The sequence below is a fragment of the Giraffa tippelskirchi genome, chromosome 10, assembly GCF_054371585.1.
Source record: "Giraffa tippelskirchi isolate mGirTip1 chromosome 10, T2T-mGirTip1v1.2.pri, whole genome shotgun sequence".
NCBI lineage: Eukaryota > Metazoa > Chordata > Mammalia > Artiodactyla > Giraffidae > Giraffa > Giraffa tippelskirchi.
The window spans coordinates 55,212,788-55,230,177 of NC_137284.1; the positions used below are offsets into that span (position 1 = coordinate 55,212,788).

At 41.1% G+C, this 17,390-nt stretch overlaps 1 protein-coding gene across 1 annotated transcript in view; it reads right to left on the minus strand.

Annotated features, from left to right (window-relative positions):
- Positions 1–17,390, minus strand: part of ABCA13 (ATP binding cassette subfamily A member 13) — a 413,377-nt gene that overhangs the window by 247,785 nt on the left and 148,202 nt on the right. The window contains exon 36 of the mRNA XM_081536362.1: positions 16,260–16,391. Coding sequence (XP_081392488.1) covers positions 16,260–16,391 — 132 coding nt within the window. The remainder of the gene's footprint in view (positions 1–16,259; positions 16,392–17,390) is intronic.

Genomic DNA, 17,390 nt, shown 5'->3' on the forward strand with positions numbered 1-17,390 from the left:
TGGGAGAAGAGAGTTGATTTGGTGTTCATGTTACTGGTAGAAGTTAAGGGACAGAAATGCACCAGGAGAGGAGCGGGCAGCAGGTTTGGTGCCTGGATACAGTGGGCTGTTACTGCAGGGACAGTGAGGAGCCAGGAGACACGTGGGCCTTAGCGGAGCAGCAAGAGAGGAGCCAGAGGCATGGGCTCCCCAACCCAGGGTGGCCCTCGTGACCATGCTCTTTCCAAAAGACAAGCAACTTGGGCTTTTAGGTCTCCTGGTCACTTAAGGAAAATGACTTTTCCTTCCCCTCTGAGCCCCAAGTTGACCTTATTTACCTTTTCGAAAAAAATCAAATACTCTCTAAAAATCACCAGCTTGGCTGATATTCTGCTGACTCACACAACAAGGAATGACTCAGCATTTCCTCCCTCCTGAGAAATTCCTGCCATCTCTCAGCCTTTCTGAGCTGACTTCCCCTCCTCCAGGAGCCCCCCCAAGCTTCCTTTTCTTCCCCTTAAACGTGATTTAGAAAGTGGTATTTCTGAGCACCAGATACCTCCCTCAAGGGTTCGGTTTCTTCTTTTAACTATTACAAAGTATGTATCACCAAATTTACCATCTTAACCAAGTTTAAGCAAACAATTCAGGAATGTGAAGTTCCTTCACACTGTTGTGCAGCCATCTCCAAAGCTACCTTCATCTTGTACCATCCAGATCCCCACCTCCTGCTCCTCCAGCCCCTTGTGAGCCCCATTCTACCTTCTATTAATATCGCTATGATTTGGCTGGTATGTCACTCAGCAATCTCCAGAGCAACAGAATCTAGTAGGGGTGTGTGTGTGTGTGTGAGTAAGTGTCTATCTGTGTAGAGACAGACAGATAGAAAGAAGTTTACCATGAGAGCTTGGTTCATGCAATCATGAAGGCTGAGAAGTCCCACAACCTGCTCTCTGTAAGCTGGAGGCCCAGGACAGTGAATTGTGCAGTTCTAGTTCAAACCCAAAGACCTGAGAACTAGGGGTAGGGAATGCTGCTAGCACAAGTCTCAGTCTGAGTCTGAAGGCCCACGAACCAGGCACACCCATGTCCAATCACAGGGGAAGATCCTGTGTCTTTCTGTTCTATCCAGAACCAAGTGGACAGTACCAATGCAAACCCAGTGGATCTCATCACCCATAACATGGCACATCATCATCTTTTGAAAGACACTGCCTTCTACCTGCTCACAGGACATCCACAATTCACTTACAGTTCTGTTCGTTTGAGGTTCCTGGTGGCTCACACAGTAAGGAATCTGCCTGCAATGCAGGAGACCTGGGTTCCATCCCTGGGTTGGGAAAATCCCCTGGAGAAGGGAATGGCAACCCACTCCAGTATTCTTGCCTGCAGGAGTCCATGGACAAAGAAGCCTGGGAGGCTACATTCCATGGGGTCACAAAGAGCTGGATAGGACTAACACTTTCACTTTTTTTTCCTGTTCTTTTAGTTCCTATCAGGAGAAACAGAACCAAGTCTCTCACACTTTTTAAAAGACGAATAGGAAGAAATAGTTTTTCATCACCAAAACCACTGAAGTAAATTCTTTCAGCCACATCCCCAAAACATGTCTCTCTCCTTTCTATGTTGTCTTTTGCACCACCACCTCTCCAAAAATTTTTGCTTTCTTTTCCTCTTATTAAATTATTTAGCATGTTGAGAAAACAAAAAAGAAAATATAGTCAGTTTTTACAATTTATCTTCTGCATTAGTTACTGTAATTTTTATCATAGAGAAGAAAAACTGTCTTCTATGTATTTGCAAATTTATACTTTTATATGCTCATTAAAGTTTTTTATAAGTTTGCTAAATATAAACTTTACTTTCTAACAAATGGTTCAAGTTATTTGCTAGGATATCCACTAAGAAATATGTTTTTAAAATTTGACTCAAGAATTTCAATTTTCATATACTCATTAAATAGCTTTTATAACTTTGAAAAGCATAATTTTCATTTGGATTTTTGAAATACTAATTTAAATTCTTATAATAGAGACTTGTGATTTTTTGTTTTTTGTGTCTTTTTAAACTTTTTACTTTATGTTGGAGTATAACTGATAAACAACGTTGTGATAGTTTCAGGTGGACAGCAAAGAAACTCAACCATAGATATACATGTATCCATTCTCCCACAAATTCCCCTACCATCCTGGCTGCCACATAACATTGAGCAGAGTTCCCTGTGCTACAAAGTAGGTCCTTGTTGCTTATCCATTTTGAATATAGCAGTGTGTACATGTCCATCCCAAACTCCCTAACTATCCCTTCCAACCATTCTTCCTGCCCCAGCAACCATAAGTTTGCTCTTATGGTTCATTCTGTGAGTCAGAAACTAGTGATTTTTATCATTTATGTCCTCGGCATTATGGTGCAAAATGCCTTCCCTCTCTTTAAAATCATACTTTTCCTATTTGTTCATTATTTTAATGATACCACTTTTGATGAATTAATGAATGAGTAATATTTTTTGTCACTAGTGGACTGACTGAATTATATATCCTTTCTCTTCCATTAAAAATGCCAACTTTGATTCAAGGTCAGCATCAGGGGGCATAAGATGCCCTCTTCATCTCCCTGCTTCAATCTACAACTAGTAAAACTTCCATGATTCAGCAAAGCTTCCTCTGCCCAATACACCAGGACCCTGGAGAGACCCTCACACCTGTGTGTCTGCAGGTGGGTGCACTGAAACATACAGAGGAGGCAAGATTAGCAGAGCAGTGGAGGTGGGGCCTGCAATCCCCAACTGGGGACCGTCCATGAGGTCAGGTTACCAAAAACCATGGTAACCTGGCATCACAGAGACAAGATGACAGTTCTCCAGAAACCAAACTTAAAGTCACATAAGTCAGTGACATAATTGATTTGCTGCTGTTGCTGTTCAGTCACTCAGTCACGTCCGGCTCTGCGACCCCATGCACTGCAGCACACCTCCTCCCCACTGGGTACCACAGCAGCTGATGCTGAAGCCCCAGGCAGAGAACCATAGCAGCAGGGGTGTGGTGCCCAGGACCCCAACTTCCAGCACGGAGGTGTCCACAGCCACAGGGATGAGGCTGACAACCCCAGCCCCTCCAGCTGCCTCATCCCCTGCCTGAGGCAATGGCACCCACAAACCAACTGGACAACCCCAGACCCAGGGAGATGCCAGCCACCCCAGCTCATTCCCACTCCAACTCTCCATACTAGGGTTACCTGACCCAGGCAACCCCCAACATGGGGGTGGGCGCATACACCATCCTAGTGCCCCCTCAGCAGCAATGCCAGTGACAGCAGGGAACCATGACCCCAGAGACACACGGAGCGACAACAAGCAGTGGGGAAAGCATCTAGCAGAGCTGTGGTGGGTGGAAACGCTGAGTCTCAAATGCAGCCAAAGGCCACTCAGGTAAGAGAACCCAAAAACTTGAGTTACAGCGCCACCTACTGAAAAACCAGGAAAAAGGCCGCTAGTCATCAATCTGCTGAACTCAGAATCAAAGTAAAAGAAGCTTTACTGAAATGAGAAAGATGTTTACTACTTCAAATGTACCAGCAGAAGAGAAATTCATCCAGTTTCTCACACACGCATAAAAAAAAGAACCATGATCGCATGGTATCACAGAGACAAAAATGACAATTCTTCAGAAATCAAACTTAAAGAATTTAGTAATCTGATTTGTTGTTGTTGCTGTTCAATCCCTCAGTCGTGTCTAACTCTTTGCGACCCCATGGACTGCAGTACACCAGGCTCCTCTGTCCTTCACTATCTCCCAGAGTTTGTCCATTGAGTCAGCAATGCTATCTAATCATCTCATTCTCGGTTGCCCCCTTCTCCTTTTGCCTTCAATCTTTCCCAGAATCAGGGTCTTTTCCAGTGAGTCAGCTCTTCACATCAAGTGGCCAAAGTGTTGGATCTTCAGCTTTAGCATGGGTCCTTCCAGTGAATATTCAGGATTGATTTCCTTTAGGATTGACTGGACTCTCAAGAGTCTTCTCCAACACCATAATTCAAAACATCAATTCTTTGGTGATCAACTTTCTTTATGGTCCAACTCTCACATCCATACATGACTACTGGAAAAACCATAGCTTTGACTATGTGGGCCTTTGTTGGCAAAGTGATATCTCTGCTTTTTAATAGCTGTCTAGGTTTGTCACTGCTTTCCTTCCAGGGAGCAAGCATCTTTTAATTTTATGGCTGCAGTCACCATCCGCAGTGACTTTAGAGCCCAAGAAAACAAAATCTGTCACTGGTTCCACTTTTTCCCCTTCTATTTGCCATGAAGTGATGGGACTGGATGTGATGATCTTAGTTTTTAAATGTTGAGTTCCAAGCCAGCTTGAATCACCTTTCAGGAAGCACAGCCTTGTTGTCGTGAAGAGGCTTACATAACTCAATGAATCTATGAGCCATGCCATGCAGGGCCACCCAAGACAAACAGGTCACAGTGAAGAGCTCTGACAAAACATGGTCCACTGGAGGAGGAAATGACAACCAACTCCAGTATTCCTGCCTGGAGAACCCCATGACCAGTATGAAAAGAAAAAAGATATGACACCAGAAAGATGAGCCCCTCCATCCCTAGGTCAGAAGGTGTCCAATATGCTACTGGGGAAGAGAAAAGAACAATTACTAATCGCTCCAGAAAGAATGAAGTGGCCAAAGAGGAAAGGACAGATGTGGATGTATCTGATCTAACTGATAGAGAATTCAAAATAGCTTCAAGAAGAAAATTAATGAGCTATGAGAAAACTCAGACAGGCGGTTCAATGAACTTAGAATAAAATGAATGAATAGAAGTAATCCTTTGCCAAAGAGACTGAAACGCTAAACAAGAACCAAACAGAAATTGTGGAGTAAGAAATTCAATAAATACGATGAAACAGAAAGCACTGGAAATAGAGCAGGCCACATGGAAGAGAGAATACTGAGCCCAAAGATAAAAATCTGGAAATGATTCAGGTAGAGAGGAGAGAAAACTATGATTTTTAAAAAATTTAAAAAAAGAACTATCTAACTCCACCAGGAAAGGCACTTAAGGGTAATGTGTATCCCAGAAAGATGAGAGAGAGAGGAGGGAACAGAGTGTTTAGTTAAAGAAACAATAGCTGGGAATGTCCCAAACCCAGGGAAGGAACTGGGTACAGGAGTCTATAAAGCTACAATAATTACCTCAGCACAAAAGCACCTTATCACAGTATATTAAAGAAGTCAAAAATGACAAAGAAAGAATTTTAAAAGCAGCCAGGGTTCTAAAAAAGCAGTAACGTGCAAAGGAATCCCCATTAGGCTATAGCAGATTTCTCATCAGAAACTACAGGCAAGAAGAGAGTGGAGTATCAGAGTCAAAGATTAAAAGATGAAAACAAACTCTCAGCCAAGGATACTCTGTCCAGCAAAGTTATCCTTCAGATACAAAAGAGAAATAAAATCTTCCCAGACAAACTGTGAGAGCTCATCACCACTAGACCTGCCTTACAAGAAAAGTTGAAAGAAGATTTTCTATCTAAATCAAAAAGGCAAAAGTACACAAAACTTTGAGTAAGGCATACAGTAAGCAGATAGAATCAGAGGAGTGCAACTCTGGGACTTCCCTGGTGGTCCAGTGGTTAGGACTCGGAGCTCCCAGTGTAGAGGGCTCAGATTTGATGCCTGGCTGGTTAGGGAACTAAGATCCCACATGTCATGCAGTGCACAGTCAGAAAAAAGAAAAAAGTAAGAAAGAAAAGTGAAACTGTATAAGAATAGATTGTTAAACAATTATAGAATAAAAGTTTTTAAAATGCAGTAAAAAGAACTAATTTGGTCACAAACTCACAACATAATAAGGGATAATGTGAGAAGACAAAAAACATAAATGGGAAAGAGGGAAAGGATAGAACCCATACAAGCAAATGAAGTTAAGATGCCAAATATCAGCAGTAAAAGGACTATATTATCTATGATATATTTTACACAAAACTTATAGTAACAGAAAACATACATCTAAAAGAGGTACATAAAACATAAAAAGGAGGAAACTGGGAAAACATCATAGGAAATCACCTAGCTAAAATGGCAGACAGCAACACATGGAAAAAGACATAATGGAGATACAGAACAACCAAACCACAAAAGATAAAATGGCAGCACTATGTCCTCATGTATTAATAATCACTCTAAATGTAAACAGACTAAATTGACAATTCAAAAGACACAGGGTGTCTGGATGGAATATAAGATGAGACCCAACCATATGCTGCCTCCAGGAGACTCATCTCAGCTCCATAAACAAAAACAGGCTCAAAGTGAACAGGTGGAAGATGATACTCTTGAGTAAATGGAAACAAAAAGAAAGTAGGGTGGCTATGCTTACGCAGATAAAATAGACTTCAAGCCAAACAAGATAACAAAAGACAAAGATGGATATTATATCATGTTAAAAGGGCCAAGTCATCAAGAAGTTATAACACTCATTTTTTAAAAAGAAGATATAACACTTATTAACATATATGCACCTAACATAGGAGCATCAAAATATATAAAGTAACTATTAACAGACCTAAAGACAGCAACACTACTGTGTTAAGCAAACTTAGCATTTGACTTACATCAATTAATAGATTAGCCAGACATAAAACCAACAAAGAACACCAGGCTTAAATGAAATATTAGATTAGATGGATTTAATAGAGTTACACAGAACATTCCATCCAAATGCAGCAGAATACATATTCTTCCCAGATGCTCTTGGAACTTTCTCAAGAGTAAATTGTATGTTGGGACACAGAACAAATCTCAATAAATTTAAGAAGACTGAAATCATATCTTCAAGCATCTTTTCCAAACACAATGATATGAAACTAGAGATTATCTATAAGAAGGAAGTTGGAAAAACCACAAATTTATGGAGACTAAACAGGATGCTAGTGGACAGCTATTGGGTCTGTAACCACTCAGGACTCTATGGAGTCTTCCAGGACAGATCCCCTCTGCCACCACTACCATGCTCTCCACTTGGCTCTTGTTGTAGAAAAACTTTGACCTCCTATACCTTCCCTGCGTTCCAAAGAATAAATTTAATCAGAGAAGTGAAAAAATGCAGAAACAAAGGGAAATGGTCAAGCAAGACAAAATAATAATTGTTTAGCCACGAAACAAAGTCAAAGGGCATTTAGTTCCTCCTCAAGGGCTATAGATAATATTCTGAGCCATGTCCTTTGAGCTGTTTTGCAGATACCAAAACTCCCACCAGGTGGGAGAAGTTAACTGTATGCTGCCCAAAAGCACATGGACCCCAGACTAGTTGGAACCTGAAGGTGGATGATGTCAACTCCTAATTACCTCACTATCAACCAATCAGAAGAATGTCCATGAGTTGATCACACACATAGCAACCTCTCCCTCACTCTTCTTTAAAAACCTTTCCCTGAAAGCCTTTGGGGAGTTCAAGGCTTGGAGGCATTAGCTGCCTGGATTCCTTGCTTGGTGGCTGCAATAAAGGCCGCACTTTCCTTCACCACAACTCAGGGTCAGTAGATTGACCTTACTGAGCACAATCAAGCTCAGTTCAGTAGCAAGTCAATAAAGAAATTAAAGGAGAAATCAAGAAATACCTGAAGAGAAATGAAAGTATGCATACCAAAATCTATGGTGTTCAGCAAAAGTGGTATTAAAAGGAAAGTTTACAGCAATACAAGCATAATTCAAGAAACCAGCAAAACCTCAAACAATCTAACCTTAAACCTAAGTGAAAAAAGGGAAAGTGTTAGTTATTCTGATTTTGTGACACCATGGACTGTAGCCCACAAGGCTCTTCTGTCCATGGAATTCCCCAGGCAAGAATATTGGAGTGGGTTGCCATTCCCTTCTCCAGGGGATCTTCCCAACCAAGAGATTGAATCTGGGTCTCCTATACTACAGGTGATTCTTTACTGTCTGAGCCACTTGGGAAGTCCTACCCTTTAACCTTAAACCTCAAGGAACCAGAAAAAGAAGACCAAGCAAAGCTGGAAGTCAGTATAAAGGAGGAAATAATTAAAAATCAGCAGAAATAAATAGAGACTAAAAAGACTATAGAAAAGATTGTTGAAACTAAGAGCTGGTTCTCTGAAAAAAAAAAAACAAAATTGACATACCTTCAGCTAGACTCACTAAGAAAAAAGAGGGCTCAGATAAAAACTCAGAAATAAAAAAGACAGAAAATTATGGTGGATGCCACCGAAATACAAAGAATTACAAGAGAATACTATGAAGAACTATACACCAAAAAACTGGACAACCCAGAAGAAAGAGACACATTCTTAGGATCATACTGCTTTCAGAGACTGAAATGTAAAGAAACAGAAAATTTGAACAGGACTTCCCTGGTGGCCCAGTGGTTAAGAACCCACTTGGCAATGCCACAGAGCAATTAATCCCACATGCCAAAACTACTGAGCCCACATGCTGCCACTACTGAAGCCTCTGCACCTAGAGCCCATGCTCCACAAGAAGAGAACCCAGCACAAGGAGAAGCCTGAGCGCCGCAACTCAAGAGGAGCACCCCCTCACCACCACTGGAGAAAGCCCATGTGCACGAAGACCCAGTGCAGCCAAAATTAAATTAATTTATTTAATTTAATTTTAAAGAAAAATCTGAATAGACTGATCATTAGAAGGAGACTGAAATAGTAATAAAAATATTCCTCAAGACAAAAGTCCGGGAGCAGTAGCTTCACAGGTAAATTCTATCAAACATTCAAAGAAGATTCAATACTTACCCTTCTCAAACTCTTTCAAAAAACTGAAAAGGAAGGAATGCTTCCAAATTAATTTTACCAGGCCAACATTACTCTGATACCAAGCCTGATATGCCCTATCAACAAAATGAAGGATAAAAATCATACGATAACCTAAGCATCTGACAGGACGTGACATGCATTTATGATAAAAAAAAAAAAAAAACTCTCATAAAATGGGTACAGAAGGAGGATACCTCAACATAATAAAGGTCATATATGACAAACCCACAGGTAACATTGTACTGGTGGAAAACTGAAAGCTATCCCTTTAAGAGCAGGAATGAGCATATATATGGAATTTGAAAGATGGTAACGATAACCCTATATGCGAGACAGAATAAGAGACACAGATGCATAGAACAGTCTTATGGACTCTGAGGGAGAAGGTGAGGGTGGGACGTTCTGGGACAATAGCACTGAAACATGTATATTATCATATGTGAAACAGAACACCATTCCATGTTCTATGCATGAGACAAATGCTCAGGACTGGGGCAATGGGATGACCCAGAGGGATGGGATGGGGAGGGAGGGGAGAGGGGGGTCCAGGAAGGGGAACACATGTAAACCCATGGCTGATTCATGTCAATGTATGGCAAAAACCACTACAATATTGTAAAGTAATTATCCCCCAACTAAAATAAATTAAAAAAAAAAAAAAGAGCAGGAATAAGGATACCCACTCATACATCTGACAAGAGGTTAACGTCTAAAATATATTATTAACATATAACTGAACATCAAAGAAGGCGGAGGCTCTAAACAGACATTTTTCAAAAAAAGGCGTGGAGAAGGCCAACAGGCACATGAAAGATGCTCAGTATCACTAGTTATTAGGAGAGGAAAATGAAAAGCACAATATTACCTCATGCCCATTTAGAAAGTTTGTGATCAAAAAGACAGGAAATAACCAGGATGTGGAGAAAAGAACTTTCTAAACTGTTAGTCAAATGTAAACTGGTACAGCCACTATGGAGAACAGCATGGGAATTCCTCAGAAAATCAAGGCTAGAACTATCATATGACCCAGCAATTCCACTTCTGGATATTTATCCAAAGAATATGAAAACACGAATTTGAAACAGTGTAATGACATGTATTTCCACCACAGCACTGTTTACAACGGCTGAGATAAGGAAATGAAGTAAGTGCCCAGAGTAAATTATTATATACAAATGGGTTGGTTACTGAACTTTTCTATATATTCCACTGCTTTATTATTGCATGAGTACTCCATTGTTTTAATCACTGTCAAATACAGAGGTTTTACATAATCATCAGACGCCAGTCCCTCTTATCATTTTCAGTAAATTTTGATACTTGTTGTCAAGTCATATTTTAGCTCTCTTTAGAAACATTTCATCAATTAAAAACAAATCCCTTGTAACAGTATTTTTAATTTAAATGACTTATGTAAGTTTCATTATTTTACATTGACATGTTTCATAGTAAATGTTATATAATTTAAAATTATATAAATTTATACATCAACTTGGGAAAAAATCAACATATTCATGACAAGTAGCCACGTTGAGGAATGTGGCATCTCTTTCCATTTATTCAAACCTATTTTACATATTTTTTTAATAAATTTATTTATTTTAGTTGGGGGCTAATTACTTTACAATATTGTAATAGTTTTTGCCATACATTGACATGAATCAGCCATGGGTTTACATGTGTTCCCCTTCCTGGACCCCCCACCCCCCTCCCTCCCCATCCCATCCCTCTGGGTCATCCCATTGCCCCAGCCCTGAGCCCTTATCTCATGCATCGAACATGGAATGGTGTTCTGTTTCACATATGATAATATACATGTTTCAATGCTATTCTCCCAGAACGTCCCACCCTCATCTTCTCCCTCAGAGTCCATAAAATTGTTCTATGCATCTGTGTCTCTTATTCTGTCTCACATATAGGGTTATCGTTACCATCTTTCAAATTCCATATATATGCATTAGTATACTGTATTGCTGTTTTTCTTTCTGGCTTACTTCACTCTGTATAATGGGCTCCAGTTTCATCCATCTCAGTAGAACCGATTCAAATGTATTTTTTTTAATGGCTGAGTAATATTCCATTGTGTATATGTACCACAGCTTCCTTATCCATTCGTCTGCTGATGGACATCTAGGTTGCTTCCATGTCCTGGCTATTGTAAACAGTGCTGCGATGAACATTGGGGTACACGCGTCTCTTTCAATTCTGGTTTCCTCGGTGTATATGCCCAGCAGTGGGATTGCTGGGTCATATGGCAGTTCTATTCCCAGTTTTTTGAGGAATCTCCACACTGTTCTCCATAGTGGCTGTACTAGTTTGCATTCCCACCAACAGTGTAAGAGGGTTCCCTTTTCTTCACACCCTCTCCAGCATTTATTGCTTGTAGACTTTTGGATAGCAGCCATTCTGACTGGTGTGAAATGATACCTCATTGTGGTTTTGATTTGCATTTCTCTAATAATGAGTGATGTTGAGCATCTTTTCATGTGTTTGTTAGCCATCTGTATGTCTTCTTTGGAGAAATGTCTGTTTAGTTCTTTGGCCCATTTTTTGATTGGGTCATTTATTTTTCTGGAATTCAGCTGCAGAAGTTGCTTGTATATTTTTGAGATTAGTTGTTTGTCTGTTGCTTCATTTGCTATTATTTTCTCCCATTCCGAAGGCTGTCTTTTCACCTTGCTTATAGTTTCCTTTGTTGTGCAAAAGCTTTTAATTTTAATTAGGTCCCATTTGTTTATTTTTGCTTTTATTTCCAATATTCTGGGAGGTGGGTCATGGAGGATCCTGCTGTGATTTATGTCGGAGAGTGTTTTGCCTATGTTTTCCTCTAGGAGTTGTATAGTTTCTGGTCTTACGTTTAGATCTTTAATCCATTTTGAGTTTATTTTTGTGTACGGTGTTAGGAAGTATTCTAGTTTCATTCTTTTACAAGTGGTTGACCAGTTTTCCCAGCAACACTTGTTAAAGAGATTGTCTTTTCTCCATCGTATATTCTTGCCTCCTTTGTCGAAGATAAGATGTCCATATGTGCGTGGGTTTATCTCTGGGCTTTCTATTTTGTTCCATTGATCTATATTTCTATCTTTGTGCCAGTACCATACTGTCTTGATGACTGTGGCTTTGTAGTAGAGCCTGAAGTCAGGCAGGTTGATTCCTCCAGTTCCATTCTTCTTCCTCAAGATTGCTTTGGCTATTCGAGGTTTCTTATATTTCCATACAAATTGTGAGATGATTTGTTCTAGTTCTGTGAAAAATACCATTGGTAGCTTGATAGGGATTGCATTGAATCTATAGATTGCTTTGGGTAGTATACTCATTTTCACTATATTAATTCTTCCAATCCATGAACACGGTATATTTCTCCATCTGTTTGTGTCCTCTTTGATTTCTTTCATCAGTGTTTTATAGTTTTCTATATATAAGTCTTTTGTTTCTTTAGGTAGATATATTCCTAAGTATTTTATTCTTTTTGTTGCAATGGTGAATGGTATTGTTTCCTTAATTTCTTTTTCTGTTTTCTCATTATTGGAGTATAGGAATGCAAGGGATTTCTGTGTGTTAATTTTATATCCTGCAACTTTACTATATTCATTGATCAACTCTAGTAATTTTCTAGTAGAGTCTTTAGGGTTTTCTATGTAGAGGATCATGTCATCTGCAAACAGTGAGAGTTTTACTTCTTCTTTTCCTATCTGTATTCCTTTTATTTCTTTTTCAGCTCTGATTGCTGTGGCCAAAACTTCCAAAACTATGTTGAATAGTAGTGGTGAAAGTGGGCATCCTTGCCTTGTTCCTGACTTTAGGGGAAATGCTTTCAATTTTTCACCATTGAGGATAATGTTTGCTGTGGGTTTGTCATATATAGCTTTTATTATGTTGAGATATGTTCCTTCTATTCCTGCTTTCTGGAGGGTTTTAATCATAAATGGATGCTGAATTTTGTCAAAGGCTTTTTCTGCATCTATTGAGATAACCATATGGTTTTTTTCTTTCAATTTGTTAATGTGGTGTATTACATTGATTGATTTGCGGATGTTAAAAAAACCTTGCATTCCTGGGATAAAGCCCACTTGGTCATGATGTATGATCTTTTTAATATGATGTTGGATTCTGTTTGCTAGAATTTTATTAAGGATTTTTGCATCTATGTTCATCAGTGATATTGGCCTGTAGTTTTCCTTTTTTGTGCCATCTTTGTCTGGTTTTGGAATTAGGGTGATGGTGGCCTCATAGAATGAGTTTGGAAGTTTACCATCTTCTGCAATTTTCTGGAAGAGTTTGAGTAGGATAGGTGTTAGCTCTTCTCTAAATTTTTGGTAGAATTCCGCTGTGAAGCCGTCTGGTCCTGGGCTTTTGTTTGCTGGAAGATTTCTGATTACAGTTTCGATTTCCGTGCTTGTGATGGGTCTGTTAAGATCTTCTATTTCTTCCTGGTTCAGTTTTGGAAAGTTATACTTTTCTAAGAATTTGTCCATTTCTTCCAAGTTGTCCATTTTATTGGCATATAGCTGTTGGTAGTAGTCTCTTATGATCCTTTGTATTTCTGTGGAGTCTGTTGTGATCTCTCCATTTTCATTTCTAATTTTGTTGATCTGATTCTTCTCCCTTTGTTTCTTGATGAGTCTGGCTAATGGCTTGTCAATTTTGTTTATCTTCTCAAAAAACCAACTTTTAGTTTTGTTGATTTTTGCTATGGTCTCTTTTGTTTCTTTTGCATTTATTTCTGCCCTAATTTTTAAGATTTCTTTCCTTCTACTGACCCTGGGGTTTTTCATTTCTTCCTTCTCTAGTTGCTTTAGGTGTAGAGTTAGTTGATTTATTTGATTTTTTTCTTGTTTCTTGAGGTACGCCTGTATTGCTATGAACCTTCCCCTTAGTATTGCTTTTACAGTGTCCCATAGGTCAAACCTATTTTAAATATTTAATTTTATATACATTCTCCTCTCCATTGGATTCACCCTGATATTTATTTTAATGCTCCTTTCCCCACTGCAGTCTCTATTTACTGACAACAGAGAGTCAGGCATTGATGTTCACAGGTGTGTATTTGTGATCAGTCATCTGATGGGCCTGTTTTCACCTGATTCTCACACTGAGCTAGGGACACCATTGTTTTCTCTCTTTTCCATTGTCTCTGATTGTCCATTTCCCACAGCTGGAATCTGTGTCGCAGCGAGCAAGTAGGGGCAGGCAGACAGCTGGGGGGCAGAGCAGAGATACACACCTGCCCCTCCCTCTCCCGCTCTGCCCTGTCTCAGGTGCCCCCACCTCCTCAGGAGGAGACAGGTGCCCCCAGAGCATCTCCAGGCCCCACGCCCGAGCCCACGCCTGCGGCGGAGGTCCTCGGCGCCCAGGACAGGCAGACAGATAGAGGAACACCCCTCTACGTGTGCTGGCCCCCTTCTGCCACCCTACTCCAACCCTGCCATGACCCTCCAGCACAGCAGGGCTTTCTGAGCCCCAGATGCCCCTCTCACTACCAACATCCACAAGAATCATCATCAGATCGAAAGCCAGTCCTTCTGCACTTTCCCCACAGCCACTGACTCCCCGCTTTCAGATTTTACCCAGTTCTTCCTCAAAGCCTCCCCAAACTTGCAGGATAGTCCCGACCAGGCCGCCTCCCTCTGGTCACTCTGTCTTCTGAATGTGTCTCTGTCTCTCCCCCTCTTCCTGAGCAAGACCCCAGGCTCACTCACAGGTGCTGCCAGGAAGTCTCTGAAGTCCCCATCTGACCAGTCTCTGTCCCTTGGCCTCGGGTCTGGACAGAAGCACCTTCCCACGTAAGACTTGGGCTTCCTCCACTGGAGTGTCCCAGCAGGAATTGGGGGCCAAGCCCTAGCTGAGCATCACAAGCCCCTTTGCCTCACTGGAATGTATGAAAATTAGAACCCGGGACCCTCATGCCTCAGGGCCCTAGGGCTAAGGAAAAACTCAGCTTCTTCTGGATCCAGGGACGAATCTGATGATAATCTTCACGTGAACAAGGACAACGTGATTCCCTGGTCTTTACACTCCTCGAATTCTTTTCTTTTTCTGTGGACTCCAAGACATTGGCCATTTTACATCTAAATACAGCTTTTTTAAATTATTATTTTGTGTGCGAGCCTTCACTTTGCAGATCCAGGTTTTTCTCATTGAAACGTGACGGTTCCTCTTTTTCCCCTGGATCTGTCTGGGGGTGGGAGCCTGGGGTTCACAGGCTGCCTGATCCATCACTTTCCTGGCACCAGCTGGGCATGTCACTGTCCTGACTGCATGGCCTCTCCTCCACACCACTTCTTGTGCATTTCAAACTGACATCCCACCATCTTCTGCAATATCCCTCATGGTTAACCAGCTTCTTGGTAATATCCAACCTTTTCCAGCTTCCCTTCACCTTGGCCTCCTCAGTTTAATTTTTCTCTCATTTCCTAGATCCACCTTTTCTTAAATTTTATTCAAATATCATGACAGTGCGATCTAAGTTTTTCTAGAATAAATCACATTTCTAAATTGTGCTCTCTCTACCTCTTGGGTGCCACTTTTCCTGCTCATATGTAAAATAATCTTTTCAATGACCTATTTTATTTTGATTTTTACTCATCCTTAAATGGTGCATGAACTCTCCAAGCATAGAATATATTTTTGTAAACAGAATGAAGGTTTTTTTATTTTCTCCTATCCCTTCATTTTCCACTTGTATATGATTAGAATCTCTTTTAGTTCTTAACTTTAAAGGTTAGATGCCACTCGAAATGCCCAGTTGTTTGGAAAGTAAATAGCCAGAACCACAAGCAATTTCAGCAAAAATGTATAATACCATTTAAAAGCAATTTCTAAAATATATAAAATATAAAAGGTTGAAGTGCTATCTCTGCTGTTTGGGGCTGAGCCAGGCTTGTGGCGTGAGTACCTCCTCCCCCACTGACCGAAGGGGAGGCCCATCGCCTTGGGCAGCCGGTCCTGCATCACCTCCACACACAACACTACTTACAGCTCTGGTTTGGAGGGACTCCCGACCACCAGACACCCGCTCAGCCCCCCTGTTGCCAGCCCAGCTTACCTCCAGGTCCTGCCACCCACTGACCTGGCTGAGAACCAGGTCCTTTTATTCCTACACCATGGTGCTCTCTCAACCCCTGACCTTGGTCTCCAGGGGCCCAAGACACATGAGTTCCAGGCTCTCCTGCTCTCACTCCCTCACCTCTATCTTCCTCAAACACATGATCTTGAGAACTACGTTCTCTGCCGTTACATCTTCTGGAGCCCCCAGGCTGGGGAGCTGCGTGGTGGGCCCATGGGACCCCTCCAACACCTGTCCTCACAGGGTCTCAGTTGTCTCAGGATTCAGAAGCACCATTTTTTCCTCAAACATGCTCACCTCCCTTTAAAACACATCTTATCAACTCCCTTTCTCATGTCCTATTTAAAGAACAAATAATTATCCAATATTCACATACATTGGCTCAAACTGTTTTTTAAGTTGATTTTGTCATAAAGTGCAGAATTCTTACCAGGAATCAAGTTGTTCAAGTACCATCCACATACAAAATAAAGTCCTGAATCAAACAGAATCATCCAGCAAACCCAGCCAAATGTCATGCCCGCTAGTTCCGGAGACTGGTACATATTATCCCACTGAATCCCTGGAAGGAAGAGAAAGGTTAGCGTCAGCACTGCTCATCCTCTTTCAGGGCAGACTTTGATGACCTGAGTCCATCGGGCCCGGGGGCAAAGCTAAGCACAGCTAAAACAAAAGGAAGGTCAAGGCCACAGGTCCTGGCCTTCCAGTGAAATGTTGGCTTCATCTCACACTGACAAGGACAGCAGGTGGGTGACCATTAACGACACTTGAATATCTAACATTTAAAATTTTTTAAAGGTTGCTTTACTTACATCTAGTTGTACTTGCTTAATTAAAAAACTCTATATTTAGGGGAAATAAACCTGTTTAAAAACAAGATGAAAACTCCTTGAGCACACATTCTCAATTATACTATTCTTCTTGTTCTTGGAATATATATAAACAGGATATAGGATCTGCGGTAAGAAAGAATCTTTATCTTCCAATGATATAGTTGCAAGGTATTGCTGGATTAAAATTAATTCAGTGGTGGTTTAGTCACTCAGTCGTGTCCGACTCTTGCGACCCCAAGACTGCAGCCCACCAGGCTCCTCTGTCCATGGAATTTTCCAGGCAAGAGTACTGGAGTGGGCTTCCATTTGCTACTCGAGGGGATCTTCCCAACCCAGGGACTAAACCCAGGTCTCCTACATTGCAGACAGATTCTTTATTTTAAGAGAAATATTCATCTTTCTCAATTTTCCTATGGTACTAACCTGCTACTGCTGCTAAGTCGCTTCAGTCGTGTCCGACTCTGTGCGACCCCATGGACGGCAGCTCACCAGGCTCCGCCGTCCCTAGGATTCTCCAGGCAAGAATACTGGAGTGGGTTGCCATTTCCTTCTCCAGTGCATGAAAGGGAAAAGTGAAAGTGAAGTCACTCAGTCGTGTCCAACTCTTAGCGACCCCATGGACTGTAGCCTACCAGGATCCTCCATCCATGGGATTTTCCAGGCAAGAGTACCGGAGTGGGGTGCCATTGCCTTCTCCGGTACTAACCTAGAACTCAATAAAATAAGTG